At 43.5% G+C, this 17,445-nt stretch overlaps 1 protein-coding gene across 5 annotated transcripts in view; it reads right to left on the bottom strand.

The window, feature by feature from the left end:
* The window catches only part of NFX1 (nuclear transcription factor, X-box binding 1), an 85,669-nt gene that overhangs the window by 49,366 nt on the left and 18,858 nt on the right, over positions 1–17,445 (bottom strand). For all 5 annotated transcript variants that reach the window (XR_004982624.2, XM_036407056.2, XM_036407058.2 and 2 more), the window contains exons 4-5: positions 13,589–13,666; positions 11,211–11,316 (exon numbers count right to left, since the gene is read on the bottom strand). Coding sequence is in view for 4 of the 5 variants with exons in the window: in XM_036407056.2 (XP_036262949.1) it covers positions 11,211–11,316; positions 13,589–13,666 (184 nt within the window). In the remaining variant the exon portion in view is untranslated. The remainder of the gene's footprint in view (positions 1–11,210; positions 11,317–13,588; positions 13,667–17,445) is intronic.

Genomic DNA, 17,445 nt, shown 5'->3' with positions numbered 1-17,445 from the left:
GCAACAGTACACCAGTACACCGGGGGTGGGGATGGCTTCTCGTTCCCCCTGCCCGATGGTTGAGGGCAGCTTCCACGGGAGTAAAATCCTGGCACCAGCCTGGGGCGACTGCTGGGCTCTTGGCTGATGGGGGGGGGGGGGATGGGGGATGGGGGGTGGGGTGTAGTTGGTAGTCAGACGTTAGCAAGGCCGGCTCCATCCAGCCCCGCAGTACTCCCCTCTCCCTGCTCAGCAGCCAATGTTGAGGGCTGGCAGGCGGCCCAGGGAAGGGGGCTCAACCCCGCAGCAGAGCCGGCCCGGCCCCATGGCAGGGGCCGCCCAGCCCTGTTACCTCGCTCCTGACCGGAAGGGAAAGAACAAGTCCCTGGGTTTCGTCCGCCTTTAACATGTGTCTTTACAGAAGCCTGTCCAGTTTCTTAGTGGTTCAGCACACTGTCAGTTACACAAAAAGCTTTTGCCTCACTTCGCAAAATTTTCCTCCCATTCCAAACCACGACACTTCCTTTTGCCTCTCTTCACTGAATTATATTAATAAAATGTTAGCAGAACCAATCTGAGTTACATATACTGATTAAAATTTCCATGAGGGATTCTGGTTAAACTATCTGATGGTCTCAACAAATAAAAAAAATACAAATGCCCTTTTATCCTCAACAGTTTGCAAGCCAAAAAAAAAAGAAAAAGAAACAAAGGAAAGAAGTGGTCTTTCAGTTTAAACAAGTAGCACTAATCCCAAATTAAGATATTCAAACACTTTTTCATGAATAACAGCACCTGAAAAATCTGGTGGACCACTGTATATGTTTAGAGTTACTTTCAGACACTGTTATTTCTTTAGAGAAAATTCTTGAAACCAAGTCAGATAGCTGGTTCAGTTCCTAAAATATGATAGAAATGTAGCTACAACTATTGAAGACATCCTGTTCATACTCTCATATGAACTCACTTTAGACATACCAACACAAAAGCATTTCAGCCTTTTCATTTCTTTCAGGCTTCAGCTGAACTATAAACCTCTGTAGGTTCTAAATCTCTAAGTGTAGTATATGGTAGAGATAATACATGCTATATATGTGTATAAAATATTGTAGAATCTAAGGTATGTCTGTGACCACCTTGGCTGGGAGCAGTCTTATGTTTATTCAATTAGTTCCCAGAAAACATTGAGATAATATCAAGTCTGTTAACGTATGAAAGAAACCTTCCTGGGCCATGATTGCTAGTTTCCTTGGAATGTCTAAATCACTCACTGGGGACCTGTACCTGGGAAGATTTCATCTACCGTACTCAAGAACCACCGGTGTCACTCTGCTACATATGAATACAGGCTCTGCCGAGGTGCTCAGACATCCGAGGTGCTCAGACATCCGTCTGGACACCTGGACCTACCTTTGTCTATTCCTGCACATGTATGGACCCAGTTCTACATGTGAAGAGACACAAAGAAACGTTCGGTCATCCCTGCCTCAGGCAGAATAGACTATATATATAAGCTAACTGCTTGAAGCATTCGGGGTGAACCACTGGGGAAAGCCGGTCGGATCTTGGTTCACCCAGCCGCCTGCACCCGGGGCTGACGCTGTCTTGGCTGTGGTGGTTTTTTTTCGAAATTCTATTTTTTTGTTAAAAATCTAACAAATCATTGTTAAATTTTCTTATAAATTTGGCTACCAATTTGATCATTTATAACAATTTGGTGACTGGCCCAACGTGATCTGAAACTGGGGTTCGGGAACCCCTTTTCCACTCAGGGGGCGTCCGCTGATTTCAGCGGCCCGAGCAGAATCGGATCCCCAAAACCAATCAGATCCACAAAAGAGCCATAACCAGAGTCGCAGACTGTAATCGGATCCGTGTGTTGCAACTGGAACCACAGCCAAGGGAGACAGAGGGCCCAATTCTCGGCAAAGCTTGGAAAAGCTCTAGAGAGATTTCTGAGACCCGAGGGGTTTTTTTCACCCGTAAAATTCAACATGCACGAAGAGACCCACGCAAGAAAAAGAACCGTGAGTATTGTGTGGTTGGGTGGAACGCGATCGGACACGTGTGTGAGACATGACTTTGTCACACAGCGAGAGCAGACTCCAAGACTGCAGTTCCACTTTCCCGTGAGGGACGTGGTCAGTCAAGGGGGAAGTGCAAGGTTTTTGCTCGAAACTCACTTGAGCCGGGGCTTGGGGGGAGTCTAGGGGAAAAAACCAGTCATGGCTGGGATCAGGAGGGGAGAAACGAGCCTGGAAACTTCCAGGAATCCATCCACCTTCTGAAACCGGAGGAAACAGGTAAGAAAACAGCCCAAAAGTCAGCAAAGCGGTTCACTGCTCGACTTGGTCAAGCTGGCAGCTTTCTGCGAGCCAGAAAACTCGACATCAAAGAGAGAGATAGGACTCGCGACGGACATCCTGGTGAAACAAGAAAAGGTAAGAAAAATCACAACATTCCTCGAGAAAATGGGTTTGGGAAAGAGCAGACACCAGAAAAAAGCTCAGGAAAAACCCTCCCAAGTCCTGGGAAGAATTCTACCAGAGATCCCCAGAGATAGTTCCCTGGGGTGGATGCTGGAACACTGGGACGAAAACCCACGGAGGGTGGGGAAGTTCAAGGAGAAAATGATCCATTTTTGTATGGAAAAATGGGGAGGGAGGGAGATTGGAAGATACGTGGTCTGGCCGATATTCGGCACATTTGAAACATGGACTTGTGAGTCTTTGTTTGACCACGTGGCTGGGCGCAGCCCACGGGATCCTGAGGAAATCAAATACACCGACACGTGGAGGCATGCTTGCTCGGGTCTATACCCTGTACGAGCTCTCCGGTGTGTGGCAAAAGCGGGGAGGGAATGGGAACCGCTGGAAAATCTTCCACCCCCTTACCTTGTGTCCCCGCAGCAGCCAGATCCAGCGCAGGCACAAGTGGCGCTAGGGATGCTTCCCGAAGCGGGAGCTTCACAGGTGCAGGCAACCACACCACCACCACCACCGCCAGATCAGGCAGCGGCATCTGCTTTCCCACATGGCCATGCAGTGGCAGCACAGCTGTGTCTGCAGGCATCTCCGAAAATCGAGGAGAGAAAGGCAGACGTCTCTAGGGACGTCTCTCACCCAACATGTTGAACAAGGTGGAGAACAAGGCGGGCGACAGTGGGGGACAGTGGGGACAAGGAGGAAAAACCCGGCATCTATCCTTTACAGGAGGTGCCGGCAGCTCCGGGGGTGATTGGATACGTGCGCACCCCGATTGACACCAGTGATGTGACTTGGATACATGCACACCCCGACTGACACCCCGATTGACACCAGGGCGTTCAAAAAGGAAATGGGAAAATTAATCGATGATCCTTTGGGGGTGGCGGAGAGGTTGGATGAGTTTTTGGGAACCAGCATATACCCCTATGAGGATCTCCAAGCAATACTGAGGTTGCTGTTTAACAATGAGGAGAGGGGCATGATCCGGTTAGCCGCAATCAAGGATTGGGAAAAGTGGAACCCGAATGGGGGAGCCGGGGAGGAACGTTGGCCAAATCAGAAGCTGTCTTGGGAAGCCCAGATGGAAGAAGGGAGGCAAAAGATGATAAATTTAAGGAATATGGTTATTTCAGTTATCAGGGAGGCTGTACCAAAAGGGTAGTACATGAGCAAGGTGCTCTGGGAATGTCAGGGGAAAGATGAGACCCCCACAGAATGGTTAGAGAGACTCCGAAAGGGTCTGAGGATGTACTCAAGAATGAACCCTGACTCCCTGGTGGGGATGGTATTGCTAAAAACACAATTCATGGCAAAATCCTGGGAGGATATCTGGAAAAAAATAGATAAAATGGATGGGTGGCAGGAGCTGGGATTGCAAGAACTGTTGCAGGAAGCCCAGAAAGTATACACGCGTTGGGACGAGGAAAAGCAAAAGATTCAAGCCAAGGTTCTCGTGGCAGCGGTAAGGGAAGCTCAAAAGCAGGAACAGAGGAAGGACACGGCGAAAAAGGTGTCAGCAAAGAGACCAAGTCCGGCTCAGGGGAGGGGCTTGGGCGAACAGAAGCGGGATTTTGAGTGTTTTTACTGCAAACAGAAAGGGCACATCAAACGTAATTGTCCCAACAGAGCCAAGGACCAAGCAATTTTCCAGGAAGATTAGGGATGTCAGGGGCTTTTCAGCTTGGGGTCCAGAACATCTAGGAAGCCCTTAATAAAACTAAGAGTGGGACCCTATAAAGAAGAGATGTGGTTTATGGTGGATTCGGGGGCGGAATGGACAACGGTGTTACAGTTACCAAAGGGGTGCGCTCTGAGCAATGACTCCATGATGGTAACTGGGGCAAAAGGGGACCCTTTTGAGGTTCCAATCATAAAAAATGTAGAAATAAATGCTGGAAACAAAAAACACAGTGGTAATATATTATTGGCAAAAGGTGCAGACTTCAACTTGTTGGGGCGAGACATGATGGTTGCTCTGGGAGTGGGGTTGGCGGTGGAAAAAGCACGACTCAGTGAGGCTCTATAGCCTCACTGCTCCAGATTAAGAAAAGATAGACCTGAGGGTATGGTATGTTCCTGGGGAAGCTGGGAGGCTGGACATAGAACCAATTTGGGTTGAAATTGGAAGACCAGAAGACCCCATACAGGTCAAACAATATCCCCTCTCCATGGAAGGGAGGAGGGGTTTGAAACCATTGATTGATGAATTAATAAAGAAAGGCACACTGGAGCCCTGCATGTCAAGGCACAACACCCCAATTCTGGTGGTGAGAAAAACCAATGGCAGCTTCAGGCTGTTGCAGGATTTACGGGCTGTGAACCAAAGGACTAAGACCCTGTTCCCCACAGTTTCAAACCCTTACACATTGTTGAATAATCTCTCTCCTGAGGACACTTGGTACAGTGTAATTGACTTAAAGGACGCTTTCTGGACCTGCCCTCTCACTGAGGACAGTCATGATTATTTTGCGTTTCAGTGGGAAGACCTGGAGACGAACAGAAAGCAGCAGCTCAGGTGGACTTCATTGCCTCAGGGCTTCGTGGACTCCCCAAACTTATTTGGACAGGCACTTGAACAGGTTTTAAGTCATTTTGTACCAACCGGAGGGACAAAGCTTCTACAGTATGCAGATGATTTGTTGGTCGCAGGTCAGGGGGAGGGGGAGGAAGGGCAAGCACAATCGAGCTTTTGAACTTTTTGGGGGAAAGGGGGTTGAAGGTTTCAAAGTCAAAGTTGCAGTTCACAGAGCCCGAGGTCAGGTACTTGGGACATTGGCTAACCAAGGGCAAAAAGAAACTGGACCCAGAAAGGGTGGCAGGGATTATTGCCTTGCCACCCCCACAGACAAAAAGAGAGGTCTGGCAGCTTTTCGGGTTGTTGGGATATTGCCGGCAGTGGATTGAAAGTTACAGTGAAAAGATGAAATTTCTCTATGAGAAACTCACTACAGATCAGATCAAATGGACACAAAAAGATGATGAAGAATTCAGGGGAGTTAAGGAAGCTCTCACAGCAGCAGCAGTGCTGAGCCTCCCTGATGTGAGAAAACCCTTTCAGTTGTTTGTGGATGCTAGCAATCACATGGCACACGGGGTATTAATGCAAGATTAGGCAGGGGTCAGGAAACCTGTGGGTTACTTGTCCCGGCTTTTGGACCCGGTCAGCAGGGGTTGGCCCACGTGCTTGCAGGTGATTGTGGCTGTGGCTTTGCTAGTGGAGGAAGCGAAAAAGGTGACCTTCGGGGCACCTCTGGTAGCGTTTGCACCACACAACGTTCAGGGCATACTACAGCAAAAAGCAGACAAATGGCTCACTGATGCAAGGTTGTTAAAATATGAAGCCATTTTGATTCACTTGCAGGACTTGGAATTGCGGACAACGACTGCGCAGAATACTGCGCAGTTCCTGTTTGGGGAAGTTGCAGAAAAGTTGGTTCATGACTGCATGGAGGTGGTCAAACTGCAGACCAAGATCAGGGAGGATTTGGAAGAAGAAGAATTGGACAAGGGGGAGAAGTGGTTTGTGGAGGGTTCAAGCAGAGTGATAGAAGGGAAAAGAAAATCAGGATACGCGGTTGTGGATGGGAAAATGGGAAAGGTGATAGAAGTAGGTCCCCTGAATGCGAGCTGGTCTGCACAAGCATGCGAACTTTATGCAGTTTTGAGGGTATTGAAGGGACTGAAAGGAAAAAAGGGAACGATTTTCACAGATTCAAGGTATGCCTTTGGGGTGGTTCAGACATTTGGGAAAATTTGGGAAGAAAGGGGGCTGATCAACACAAGAGGAAAGGGACTGATGCACGGGGAATTAATCTGCCATATCTTAAAAGCTCTAAGGGGGCCGGAGGAAATTGCAGTGGTTCATGTGAAGGGGCATCAGACAGGGATTCAGTTCCAGACCAAGGGGAACAATTTGGCAGACCTGGAGGCCAAAACTGCACCGTTGATCGTGGTAAGTACCCCTGAAATCAAAGGGGTAGAGACCCCTGACAATCCCCCTCAGCTCTCCCAAAAGGAGATTGAATGCTATGAAAAGATCGGAGCAAAACTGAAGGAAGGTAAGTGGAAGTTACCTGATGGGAGGGAATTAGTTTCCAGAGGTTTTACCAGAAGGATTTTGTGGAAATTGCACCAGAAAATGCACTGGGGGGCACAAGCCCTGGCAGAGCAATTTCTGAGATTTTTCGGGTGCAAGGGAATTTATGAATTGGCAAGACAAGAGGTACAAGGGTGTTTGATTTGTCAAAAAGTAAACAAATCAAGGGCCAAAAAGGCTGCCCTGGGGAGTCGCCCTATTGCGTACCGACGATTTGAAACAATTCAGGTTGATTTCACGGAATTGCCAAAGGTGGGAAGGTTCAAATTTGTATTGGTAATTGTACATAAATTGACCCATTGGGTAGAAGCCTTCCCCAGCTCATGGGCAACGGCCCAGACTGTGGGCAGAAAATTGTTAGAGGAAATTATACCCCAATATGGGGTCGTGAATTGCATTGATTCAGATCAAGGAACACACTTCACATCAAAGGTTATTAAGCAGATGGCTGATGCACTGGGCATCCAATGGGAGTACCACACTCCGTGGCAACCCCAGAGTTCAGGACAAGTGGAAAGAATGAATCAGACTTTAAAGGCACAGTTATCTAAATTAATTTTGGAGACAAAAATGTCCTGGCTGAAGTGTCTGCCTTTGGCCCTGCTTAATATCCAAACCATGCCTCACTCAGAGACGGGGCTTTCACCGTTCAAAATGCTATATGGAATGCCATATAAACATGGAATGCCAGTGGGAGACCCCAGGTTTGAGGATGGTCAGATTCAACCATACCTGGTTGCAATCAACAGGAATTTACAGGAACTCCAAAAGCAGGGAGTAGTGGCACAGAGCGCTCCTCTGGGGTTCGCTATTCACAAAATCCAACTAGGGGACAAGGTGTTTGTGAAAGTGTGGAAAGAGGTGCCGCTCTCTCCTCACTGGGAAGGTCCTTTGCTTGTGCTCCTGACAACAGACACGGCCATTTGGGCAGCAGAGAAAGGCTGGACGCACACGTCTAGAGTGAAAAAGGCCGAACTGCAGGAAGAGGCACCCAAGGGGAGGGTTACTTCTTCCCCTGGAGACTTGAAGATCAAACTCCAGCGCCCTTGTAAATGACCAACAGCGAGTGGATAAGCTGTATATTGTAAGATTGTGTATGCTATCCATTTGTGCGCTTTAAGTGTGAATATTGTCAAGGGGTTTTTGTCATTCATTTGTAGAAAGGGACAGAGCTGAAAGGACTGTGTACTCAGTGTTTGAGGAGGAGCTTGAATTGACTGACCGTATCCTGACCTTAGCCACCAATTTGGGGATCATTGAATTAGAGTCTGAGGGGCAGTTTTGCATTTTTCAAAACGGGAGTGTGGGAAGCTTAGATGTCAGGCAGAAATCTTGGATGTGGAATGCCGGAAATCCATCAGGGTCCAATGCAGTTCTGAGCAATCAGAGTGTCGCGGTGGGGTGCCTTTAAGAGGAGGTATGCAGCTAGGTCTGAGGGCGTCTTCCCCTGAGAATTCTCCCGCTGCAGCAAAGATGGTCTTCCTTGCCGCTGGTGGCACCCCAGGGGGCAGAGGCAAAGGCAGAGGAGCACGCCTAGTGCGAATCCTGATTGGCCTGAGCCTAGTCGTGTGTGGGACGCAGAGTCTGCACACTGAGGTCCCGAGGAAAAGCGGAAGTTACAGCTCCGTGGACGAGTGCGAAAAGTGCACTCAGGTGGTCCCAGTCGCAAGGGACGGGGGACACTCAGCATACCAAGCCCCAAAGGAATGTCTCAGGAGAACTGGCAGGTACTGCTGGAGAAATGGCACTCGGGTTAAATTATGTGAATTGGAAATTGGGACTTGGTGTATCAATCCCGAGGGGGGGCTAGGGCACGGGCAGTCAAGTGATCACAAGCAGCAAATGAGAAAACGAAGTGTGGAACCAATGTCAATCCCCATTTGTAATCAATGTAACCGAACCATGTGGGTTGGGGGGAAGACAGAATCTATCTTTATCACATACCACCAGTGAATCCATTGTGCTATGACAACGTTAGTCTGGGAGTATGCACGATGAATGGGAAAATGTACTGGATGGCGAGGAATACGAAATTTGACAGTAAAGTTACCCTGAACAAGGACCCACTCATATTGGACCTGGGACCGGCGAATGATGACAGGGCGCGCCTCCAATATGATAGGGTTGTTTGCTTTGCGAAAAATAAAAATAGTGAGGATCCTGAGGGAAGAATGAAGGAGATAACTCAGGAACTGAAAGGGAGGGAATTAGAATTGATTAAACAGAGAGTCGAACAAGAACAATTGAAAACATTGGGCGAGCAGTATGAAATACTGGAGAGACAATACTCTGACGGGGAATTACCTTCCCCAGATAGGAACTTGTTCATTGATTTGATGCAAGAAATCGCAACAGAATTGGGTTTGTCAAATTGCTGGATTTGTGGGGGGCTGAAATCTGTGGAGAAATGGCCTTGGAAAGGGGAAGGTTTGGCTCCGGAACAGCTCCTGAAGTTGGACAATCCGAGGGTCTCAAAATTGGCGCAGAGACCTGAGGGATGGATTTTGGATCAAAGGGTAATCAGCACAATCTGTGTCACTTGAGAGGGAAGAGAGTACACTGAGATGGTGGGGTACACTTCGTGTGCATCTACCCTGACGGTGAACTCAGACACGAAAAGCAGGGTCTGGCACCCAGCCCCTCCCTTGGGGTACTGGAGCCAGAAGAACAAAACAAATTGTGAATGGGACAAAAGAATAGGATTGTGCTGGGTCAAGAGTCCAGGAGCCAACCCTTTCCAATCCTTGGAAGGTATGAGGGAATACTGGGGAGACGCAGGGAGAATAAATTTCAAATGGAAAGCCCCTGATTGAATTTACTGGATATGTGGGAAAAAGGCATACAGTGAGTTACCCTCCAGGTGGAAGGGATCGTGCACTTTAGGTATGATCCGACCAGTTTTCTTTACTCTCTCAAGGACAAAAAGTAATCTGCTAGGGGCTCTGTTATACGAGACCCTGAGGAGGGAGAGGAGGAGTCTGGAAAAGATAATACCGGTGATAAGTGGTAAACAAACCTGGGGGGAGGAAGAGTGGCCAGTGGCACGAATAATCGATTATTATGGGCTGGCCACATGGGCTCAGGGTGGAAGCTATGGGTATAGGACTCCAATCTATCTACTGAACAGATTGATTAGGCTACAAGCCAGTATGGAAATTGTTTCAAATCACACCTCTGAAGCCCTGGATTTACTGAGTCGGCAGCACACCCAGGTACAGGCCTTTGTGTACCAGAATCAAATAGCTCTAGACTATTTGCTGGCTGAGGAAGGGGGAGTGTGTGGAAAATTCAATGAGTCAGAATGTTGTATTGAGATCGATGATTATGGGGAAACCATAAGAGGTTTGGCGGCCGAAATCAAAAAGGTGGCCCATGTCCCTGACCAAAAATGGAATTCAATCTTACAATCTTCATGGTGGGACAAACTATTTGATGGGGCATGGTGGAACAAAGTATTGTTTCTTGTACTCTGTTCAGTAGCTGGAATCCTATTCCTCCCTTGTCTGATCCCATGCTTTATCAGACTGATCCACTCCGTGGTCCAGGGAATGCAGATAGCTGTAGTTCCCGTGGATTTGGATGGAGCTTCCGGAGGCAACGCACCCAAGATCATGCGGTTGGCAGAAAGAAAGTATGCCAGCAATGCCGCAGAGGCATTGGCAAAGTGCGAAAATCAGACAACTGTAAAATGAATAATGTGGTGTATCAGGGCATCCCAAAAGGACAGTACCGAATAGTGTAAAGGAGTACTCTGTGAGGAATGCTTACCGGTGGTGGGTAGATGTAGATAAGTAAAAATTTTTTTGTGAGCATGAATTAAATTGGTGAAATAAATGGGGAGGGATTGTAGTATATGGTAGAGATAATACATGCTATATATGTGTAGAAAATATTGTAGAATCTAAGGTACGTCTGTGACCACCTTGGCTGGGAGCAGAGTCTTATGTTTATTCAATTAGTTCCCAGAAAACATTGAGATAATATCAAGTCTGTTAACGTATGAAAGAAACCTTCCTGGGCCATGATTGCTAGTTTCCTTGGAATGTCTAAATCACTCACTGGGGACCTGTACCTGGGAAGATTTCATCTACCGTACTCAAGAACCACCGGTGTCACTCTGCTACATATGAATACAGGCTCTGCCGAGGTGCTCAGACATCCGAGGTGCTCAGACATCCGTCTGGACACCTGGACCTACCTTTGTCTATTCCTGCACATGTATGGACCCAGTTCTACATGTGAAGAGACACAAAGAAACGTTCGGTCATCCCTGCCTCAGGCAGAATAGACTATATATATAAGCTAACTGCTTGAAGCATTCGGGGTGAACCACTGGGGAAACGCTGGCACGCTGGCACTTTGTTGGTCGCTGGCACTTTGTTGGTCGCTGGCACTTTGTTGGTCGGATCTTGGTTCACCCAGCACCTGCACCCGGGGCTGACGCTGTCTTGGCTGTGGTGGTTTTTTTTCAAAATTCTATTTTTTGTTAACAATCTAATAAATCATTGTTAAATTTTCTTATAAATTTGGCTACCGATTTGATCATTTATTAACACTAAGCATTTCCTGGAATCAAAAATTAAGCAAATATAGTCTTCAGAAATTTTCTCTAAGTAATTTCAGTGTTTATACAATGAACATTTACTTACATGTTGCAAAGATGTGGACAGTCCAAACACTGCCTCTTCTTTCCACAAAGTTCCCCACAGCTATGTGGGATTTCATTTCTATTCCATTCAGGATTGTGCACCTTACCTAAACCATGTCAAAGACAAAAAGGTGTTTATTGCTTTGAATACCAGACTGCATTTGTGAAAAATATCCTACCAAAGAGAAAAAGTGGTACTTTAAATACTGGCAAGCAGTCTTCTTTGACAAAAAAATTACACAAATGTTTATGTTATTCTGTACTGATACATACTCAGATTTTTTAAAAGAATGTGCCATTAGAATAGCAAGCTCCAGAATATTCTTTCCTTCTGTACTCTCAATTAGCAGACATCCAGGTAGCTGATACATTAAATTAAGCTGAAAAAGTACATGAAAACTAAAAGCCCCCTGCAGTTGGTCAGGCTGCACAGTAGCTAAGAAAATTGAAGGGTGAAACTCCCTTGCTGTCTCAATGCAGCAGGGAGGGGAAAAAAAGGGAACAGAGTAAAAGATACTGATCTCAGAAAGTAAGATCTACCTGGCATGGTGATGGAGAATAGGGAATTAAATAAGTGGGCAAATTATGAAAGTCACTTCTATAAAAAGAAGTAGACTCTACATTAATAAAAATATTAAAGGTTAATGAATTTTGATGAATGAAGTCTTAAACAAGAAGCATGTTAGCTTCAAGTATTCTATATTTCATATAAGCACTAAACCATATTTTCATTAATCTGAGATATTATCATCAAATCTCATAGCTCTAAGTGCAGGGTCATCAGGGTTAAGGTTAATTGCCATCATTAACACTCTTTTGGCTTTCTGCAAGAGAGGAATTAAATTAACAGGGAAGCAACTAAGCCAATGTTGCAAATTTGAGTTGTGACAATCAAAACCAACAAGAAAATGTATTTTTGGTGTCATAGTCACATAATTTAAATTTTTAAAATATACCTCTGTATATTCTACAGTATTAAGTTAGAAAAATATGAACAAATACTACAGATAGCATTTATTCACCGGAGTTTCAACTAAACTAATTGAATACCCAGGAAAGTCCCCAGAAAGATCTGAAGCTTCAGAAGAAAAATAAGACAGGAATCTCCTTATGGGTGAAAGTGTGGAAAAAAAAATCACACTTAACCACACTCAGCACATGGTTAGTACTTTGCATCAAATACAAGATAGGTTTACATAAGTGACTGATGATGTCCAAATTATATATCATTAATGTAAAATTATCTGCAGAAGATTGAACTCTTATGTTACTATATGCTGCTATGGGAGTAATAGTTCTGCAGACAATTTAAAGTTCTTACTGTAAATCTCCTAAATTATGAAACATCTTTAGGCTAAGGAGAATTTCTTCCCTATTTAACAGACAGATGTCCTGTCTGTAAGACTTTTTAAAATTAGACTTTTTAAAACTCTAATTTTCATTTGGTCTAATTTTCATTCATGGTCAATTCATTCTGACTGCATTATTATCTCTAATAACTGAATTATTATGCCTATATTAATAAAGTTTTTGTACACATTGTTGTACAAAAACTCTGCCTTAACTGCATTGCACTGTTTCTAACTGATTCACTAACACATTTAGATAAAAAGATAAAACTCTATTTTAGCAAATCTTGCTTCTTTAGACAAGTTTACTGACACAGTTTCTGTCTCAAATTCGGAACATTCTGTTTTCTAGAAAGTGAGGTGAAAGCTTCCAGTGACTCTGATTTAAGGAGAAGACAGCTATGTGAAAACAATATAGATCACAGAAGTACTGATTCTAAACAAAACTTATTCATATCTATGCAATTAAGTAACATAATTTCTCCTTTTTTTTTTATATTTATGGCTTGATGAGTGCTGTACTCATGTCATTAACCTTTTTTATTAAACACATATCTACACAGAGGTCTGAAAAGCCTGAATATTTTTTCCTATTTAAGCTCTATGTGTCTCTGAACAATATAAATCACAAAATTGGTAAATCAATTTAAAGGTTTAGGTAGTTGTATCCTTGAGTTGCGTATTATTTTGGTCTTGCCACAAAGACGTAAACATGCAGGTTATTCCGTTCCTTCTACAGAAGGAAAGCTCGCAAGATACCAGCCAAAATCTATCATTATTCCATAAAAATCACTATTTCTACATAATGATATGAAAATATTTACCACTTGGGACTTACTATTTTCTTTTCATTTCTCAAGCAGCACATGCATGATTCTCTGTGCAGCCACCTTCCAGTGTCAATAAATTTTTTTTAAAATTGAGTTTCAGGCATGTAAGCAAACAAGCACCAATACTGAAATTCATATTAAGAAAAAGGAATCAAAACGACAAAACTATTTTTCTTTGCAAAAGCAAGTGAGAAACTCACCACAGAAACAAGTGTAAATTTTAGGAACTTGCACAGAAGCGTTCTGACAAGCTGGACATCTCCAACCACTATTGCCATCTGTAGGTAAAAAAACAAAAAAAAAGGACTTGAAGTAAATAAAAGACCTAATCCACAAGCCTAGAATAAGTTCTTCTACTTTGTTTTTTAACACAGTTGCAAATAAATTAATTTTTCCATTTACTCAGAAGTGGTGAGAAAACACATTCATAAGAATACATTTTATACAGTATTCTGTATAAAATATATCTATATATATATATATAGATATATATATATATATCAACGCAGCCATAACATTTCATTTCAACAGGCTACAACCTTTTATTGAAGCAAGCAAGTTTTTAAACTCCCAATTTTTCTATTATCATATGCCCTGTTATAAAATATACAGCTAGAACATAGACTTCACCATATCTAAAGCTGTGAGGGGAAAAAAAGTGTTAAGAGAGGGAAATTGGTGAGGAATACATAATTACCTCACACAAATCACTACCTGTATTTTCCTTTTCACTATCCTAAGTTTATGTGTTTTGTAGAAGACAAATTAAGTGCTGCCCCACATTCAGATGAAATCAGTGTTATATAAACCAGAATAATCTAATTTATTAATTTACATTCTTCTTCAAGTTATTTTAACAAATAGTAGTTATCTTGTTTCTGTGTTTCAGGAGAGTGTGTTAGCAGTAGAGAAGAACAGTAAAGTGGAAGAAAAGCAACATTAATTTTCCCCAATTCAGTATGTATTGTGCCATTAAGAATATGAGTCTGAGAGCGCTACGGAACACAAAAGAGGTCACAGACAAGAGAGATATATTTTTATACCTATATATAGATACTAGAAAAAACTGATTAACACTTTTGTCTCTCTTAACTGAATCAATTCAGTGCTGGCAAATTAATAAACCTGTGATTTTATAATTATTCTTCACTATTAAGAAATCTGACCAAGATTCATGATAATTTCATGTTATGAAAGCAGAAGGGATTGCAAACAGGAAACTCTGCCTATGACAAGACAACTGCAGTGCAACAAGAGGCACACCTTGGTTCAGCTTCAACTGGGTTGAACAATTTAACTTATGTTCCCCATCATAGTGTACAATGGAAATTATTTTCACAAATTGAAATTATTCATATTACAGACTGCCTTGACAGTCTAGAAATGCAAACCTAATGCATGTCTATTCTTTCCATTGCTTCATGCTTATTCACACCCCTCTTTATCCTGGCTCATATTACTGTGCCACCAAGATTGCTGCAGAGATCTGTACAATTATAGGCTGAGCAGCTCTACAACAGTGGCACAAGGCATATACTCTCATATTCATGGTCAAGACCAATCTACATTTCCTGACCAAGACTTTTTTTCTTTTTACTGCTAGAAACTAAAGGAACTCAGAAGAAGCAACTCAGAGAGAAGTGTAAGGAGGAAGGTAAAAACAGGCAGTAGGCAACTAAAAGGCGTATTTACTGACAAAACAGTAAGCACCTTATGCAGCTCCTCCTAAACCCAGCACACTAAATACTATGGGATTCCCTATGAGATTACAGTACAGTACATCATACTTAATTATGGCATTAACGAGTTCTTTCATTCTTATTCCATGTTATGTTTTCAAAAGCTGTGAAGATAAGTCTACCCTGAAAGCTTCACGAGGCTAACAGAAGACCTCTCCCATTAACAACTTCCGAGAAGCTAGATGCCTAGTCCTCTACAAGCAACAGTTTCTCCAGAGTATAGGGAAGGTCCCCAAAAATAGGAACCTATTAAAAACAGCCTTGGCAAGATATAGTTCCTTCTTCATCGTCATTGATTATCTTTGGTCAAAACACATTATTGTGTGTTCACCCACAAGGGACATGCATGGTTGCCTTCCTCCAAAATCAGGAGTAATAAAAGTTTTGTTCCAGGATTCAGGTGCCACTACAGCAATATAGAATAACAGTAGGATGGCTCCTGGCATACATATTGGTAAGAAGTGGTCCTGTAAGCATTCCTTTAAAATCCTGATTACTAAGGACAGTGAGAATGAGGATGATCCTACAGAAAGAACATTCCATTTTCATGAATCTTCTCATGAACAGAAGTGAATTTGGCAGAATTCTAACCAAAGACACCGTAGGGACAGTTGTCTAAGCAGAATCAAGACAAGACACCACACACAAGACACCTCATTCCCTCTTACTAGAGATTGTTTCAGTAATTGCTATTCTCTCCTTCCTTCTGGGATAAAAAGATTCCTTACTTGAAACTATTTACCAACATTTTTGTTAGCTTCTATTCTGATCACTGAAACTCAGAAGTTTAGAAGTGCTATGTTAGAGGCCAGCACTGGACTGGTATGGATCTGGTACACTTGGAAGTGGAGCCCAAGGGCAGAACAGAAACAGACAGTTGTAATACCTCAAATTTCTCCAATCCTTACAGTCAAAATGAAGATGCCAGTGAAACTATCTTCTCTACAAAGAAGGGACAAAATTACTTAAATGTTTGTTCTATCAATTTAAGGGCACAAATTAAACATGATTTAAACATCAGTTTTTAAAAGAAGCAGAAGAAGGAAAGGGGCAAGCGACAACAATTTCCCCTTAATAAACAAAGATCTTGTGTGTAGTGAAGGTATTTTTTGTCAGATTGACCTTAGCTATGCAATACCTTAAGGTCACATTCATTCAAGAAATGTTAGTAAAATGCTTGTTGCCTTACAGGAAAGAATCTTTTCACTTGATGGCAAAGTGACGCCCAGCAAAACTCCTCCTCCTGACCAGGATCACTCTAAGATAGAATAAAAATCCATTCTCTAGTTCTGAGTGCTGCTGACAGTCTACATTGTAGAAATAAAGATGAGAAAAATGTCTTCACAAATGACTCGATCTGGAAGAATGGGTGTGGGGGTCATTACAAATATAATGATACTAGAAATGGGTATTAACTTCTTCACAAACTGCTTGATCTGAAAGGACCAATCAGGTTCTGGAAGAATGGCTGTAAGGGTCATTACAAACATCAAGCCACCCAAGTTTGTTGCAGTGCCAAGCACAGCTTGAATTTCTGAACTTTGGGGAAAAATGCACAGGCTTAATAATAGACTTACAGAAATTAGCTTCTCCACCTAGGATGGGCTTACAGTTAGTTTTAAAGGTCATACAATGTGTGATGGGGGTGGGGGGGAGTATACACATCCAAGAGGGAATATTTTAGTAGGCAGTTTGGGAAGTCTGTACCTTCCTAGCACCTCAACTCAATGGGGAAAGGAGGAGGGCAACATGCAGCTGGGAGTTTACAATAAAAGGAGGCTGCATCCTACAAAAACTCAAGAGACCCTATGGCGTAGTGGACTCCCTCCCTTCATTTGAATAAAGTTGTAGGACTCCTCTGTCTCCTTTATGGACACTGGCTTTTCGCAGCGTGATTTTCCGCACAGCAGGGAGTCAAGTGAAGCATCCACTGGCTCACTCCAGTTGTCCATTGTGAAGGGGCTTTGGCCTCCCTTCACAGGTGTTGACAGTATGACAGCTAGAGGGTCTTGTGGTAAGAGGCTAGTCCTGTGGATGGCAGGACTGGGAAGGTTCCTTAACACACCACAGAGCAAGCAGATCAAGAAGAGGGCAATGCCTTGACTCCTTGAGAGATACTATAGAGAGGGAGAAGACTTTGGTACAGTAACCTAGTTCTAGAACTGGTCTCTGGAGCCTAGAAATCTAGACCTAAGACAGTTCATTGCTTCTTCCCATCTAAGTACCTGGAGCCGTAAGAAAATTTTATCACACTGACATGGTAATTCAGAATACTTCCCTTTCCTTTTCAACTGCACCCACCTTAATATTGAAGCCAA

Source organism: Molothrus ater, chromosome 1, assembly GCF_012460135.2.
Source record: "Molothrus ater isolate BHLD 08-10-18 breed brown headed cowbird chromosome 1, BPBGC_Mater_1.1, whole genome shotgun sequence".
NCBI lineage: Eukaryota > Metazoa > Chordata > Aves > Passeriformes > Icteridae > Molothrus > Molothrus ater.
The sequence above is the reverse complement of the archived record's forward strand: the minus strand, read 5'-3'. Positions and strand labels throughout refer to the sequence as shown.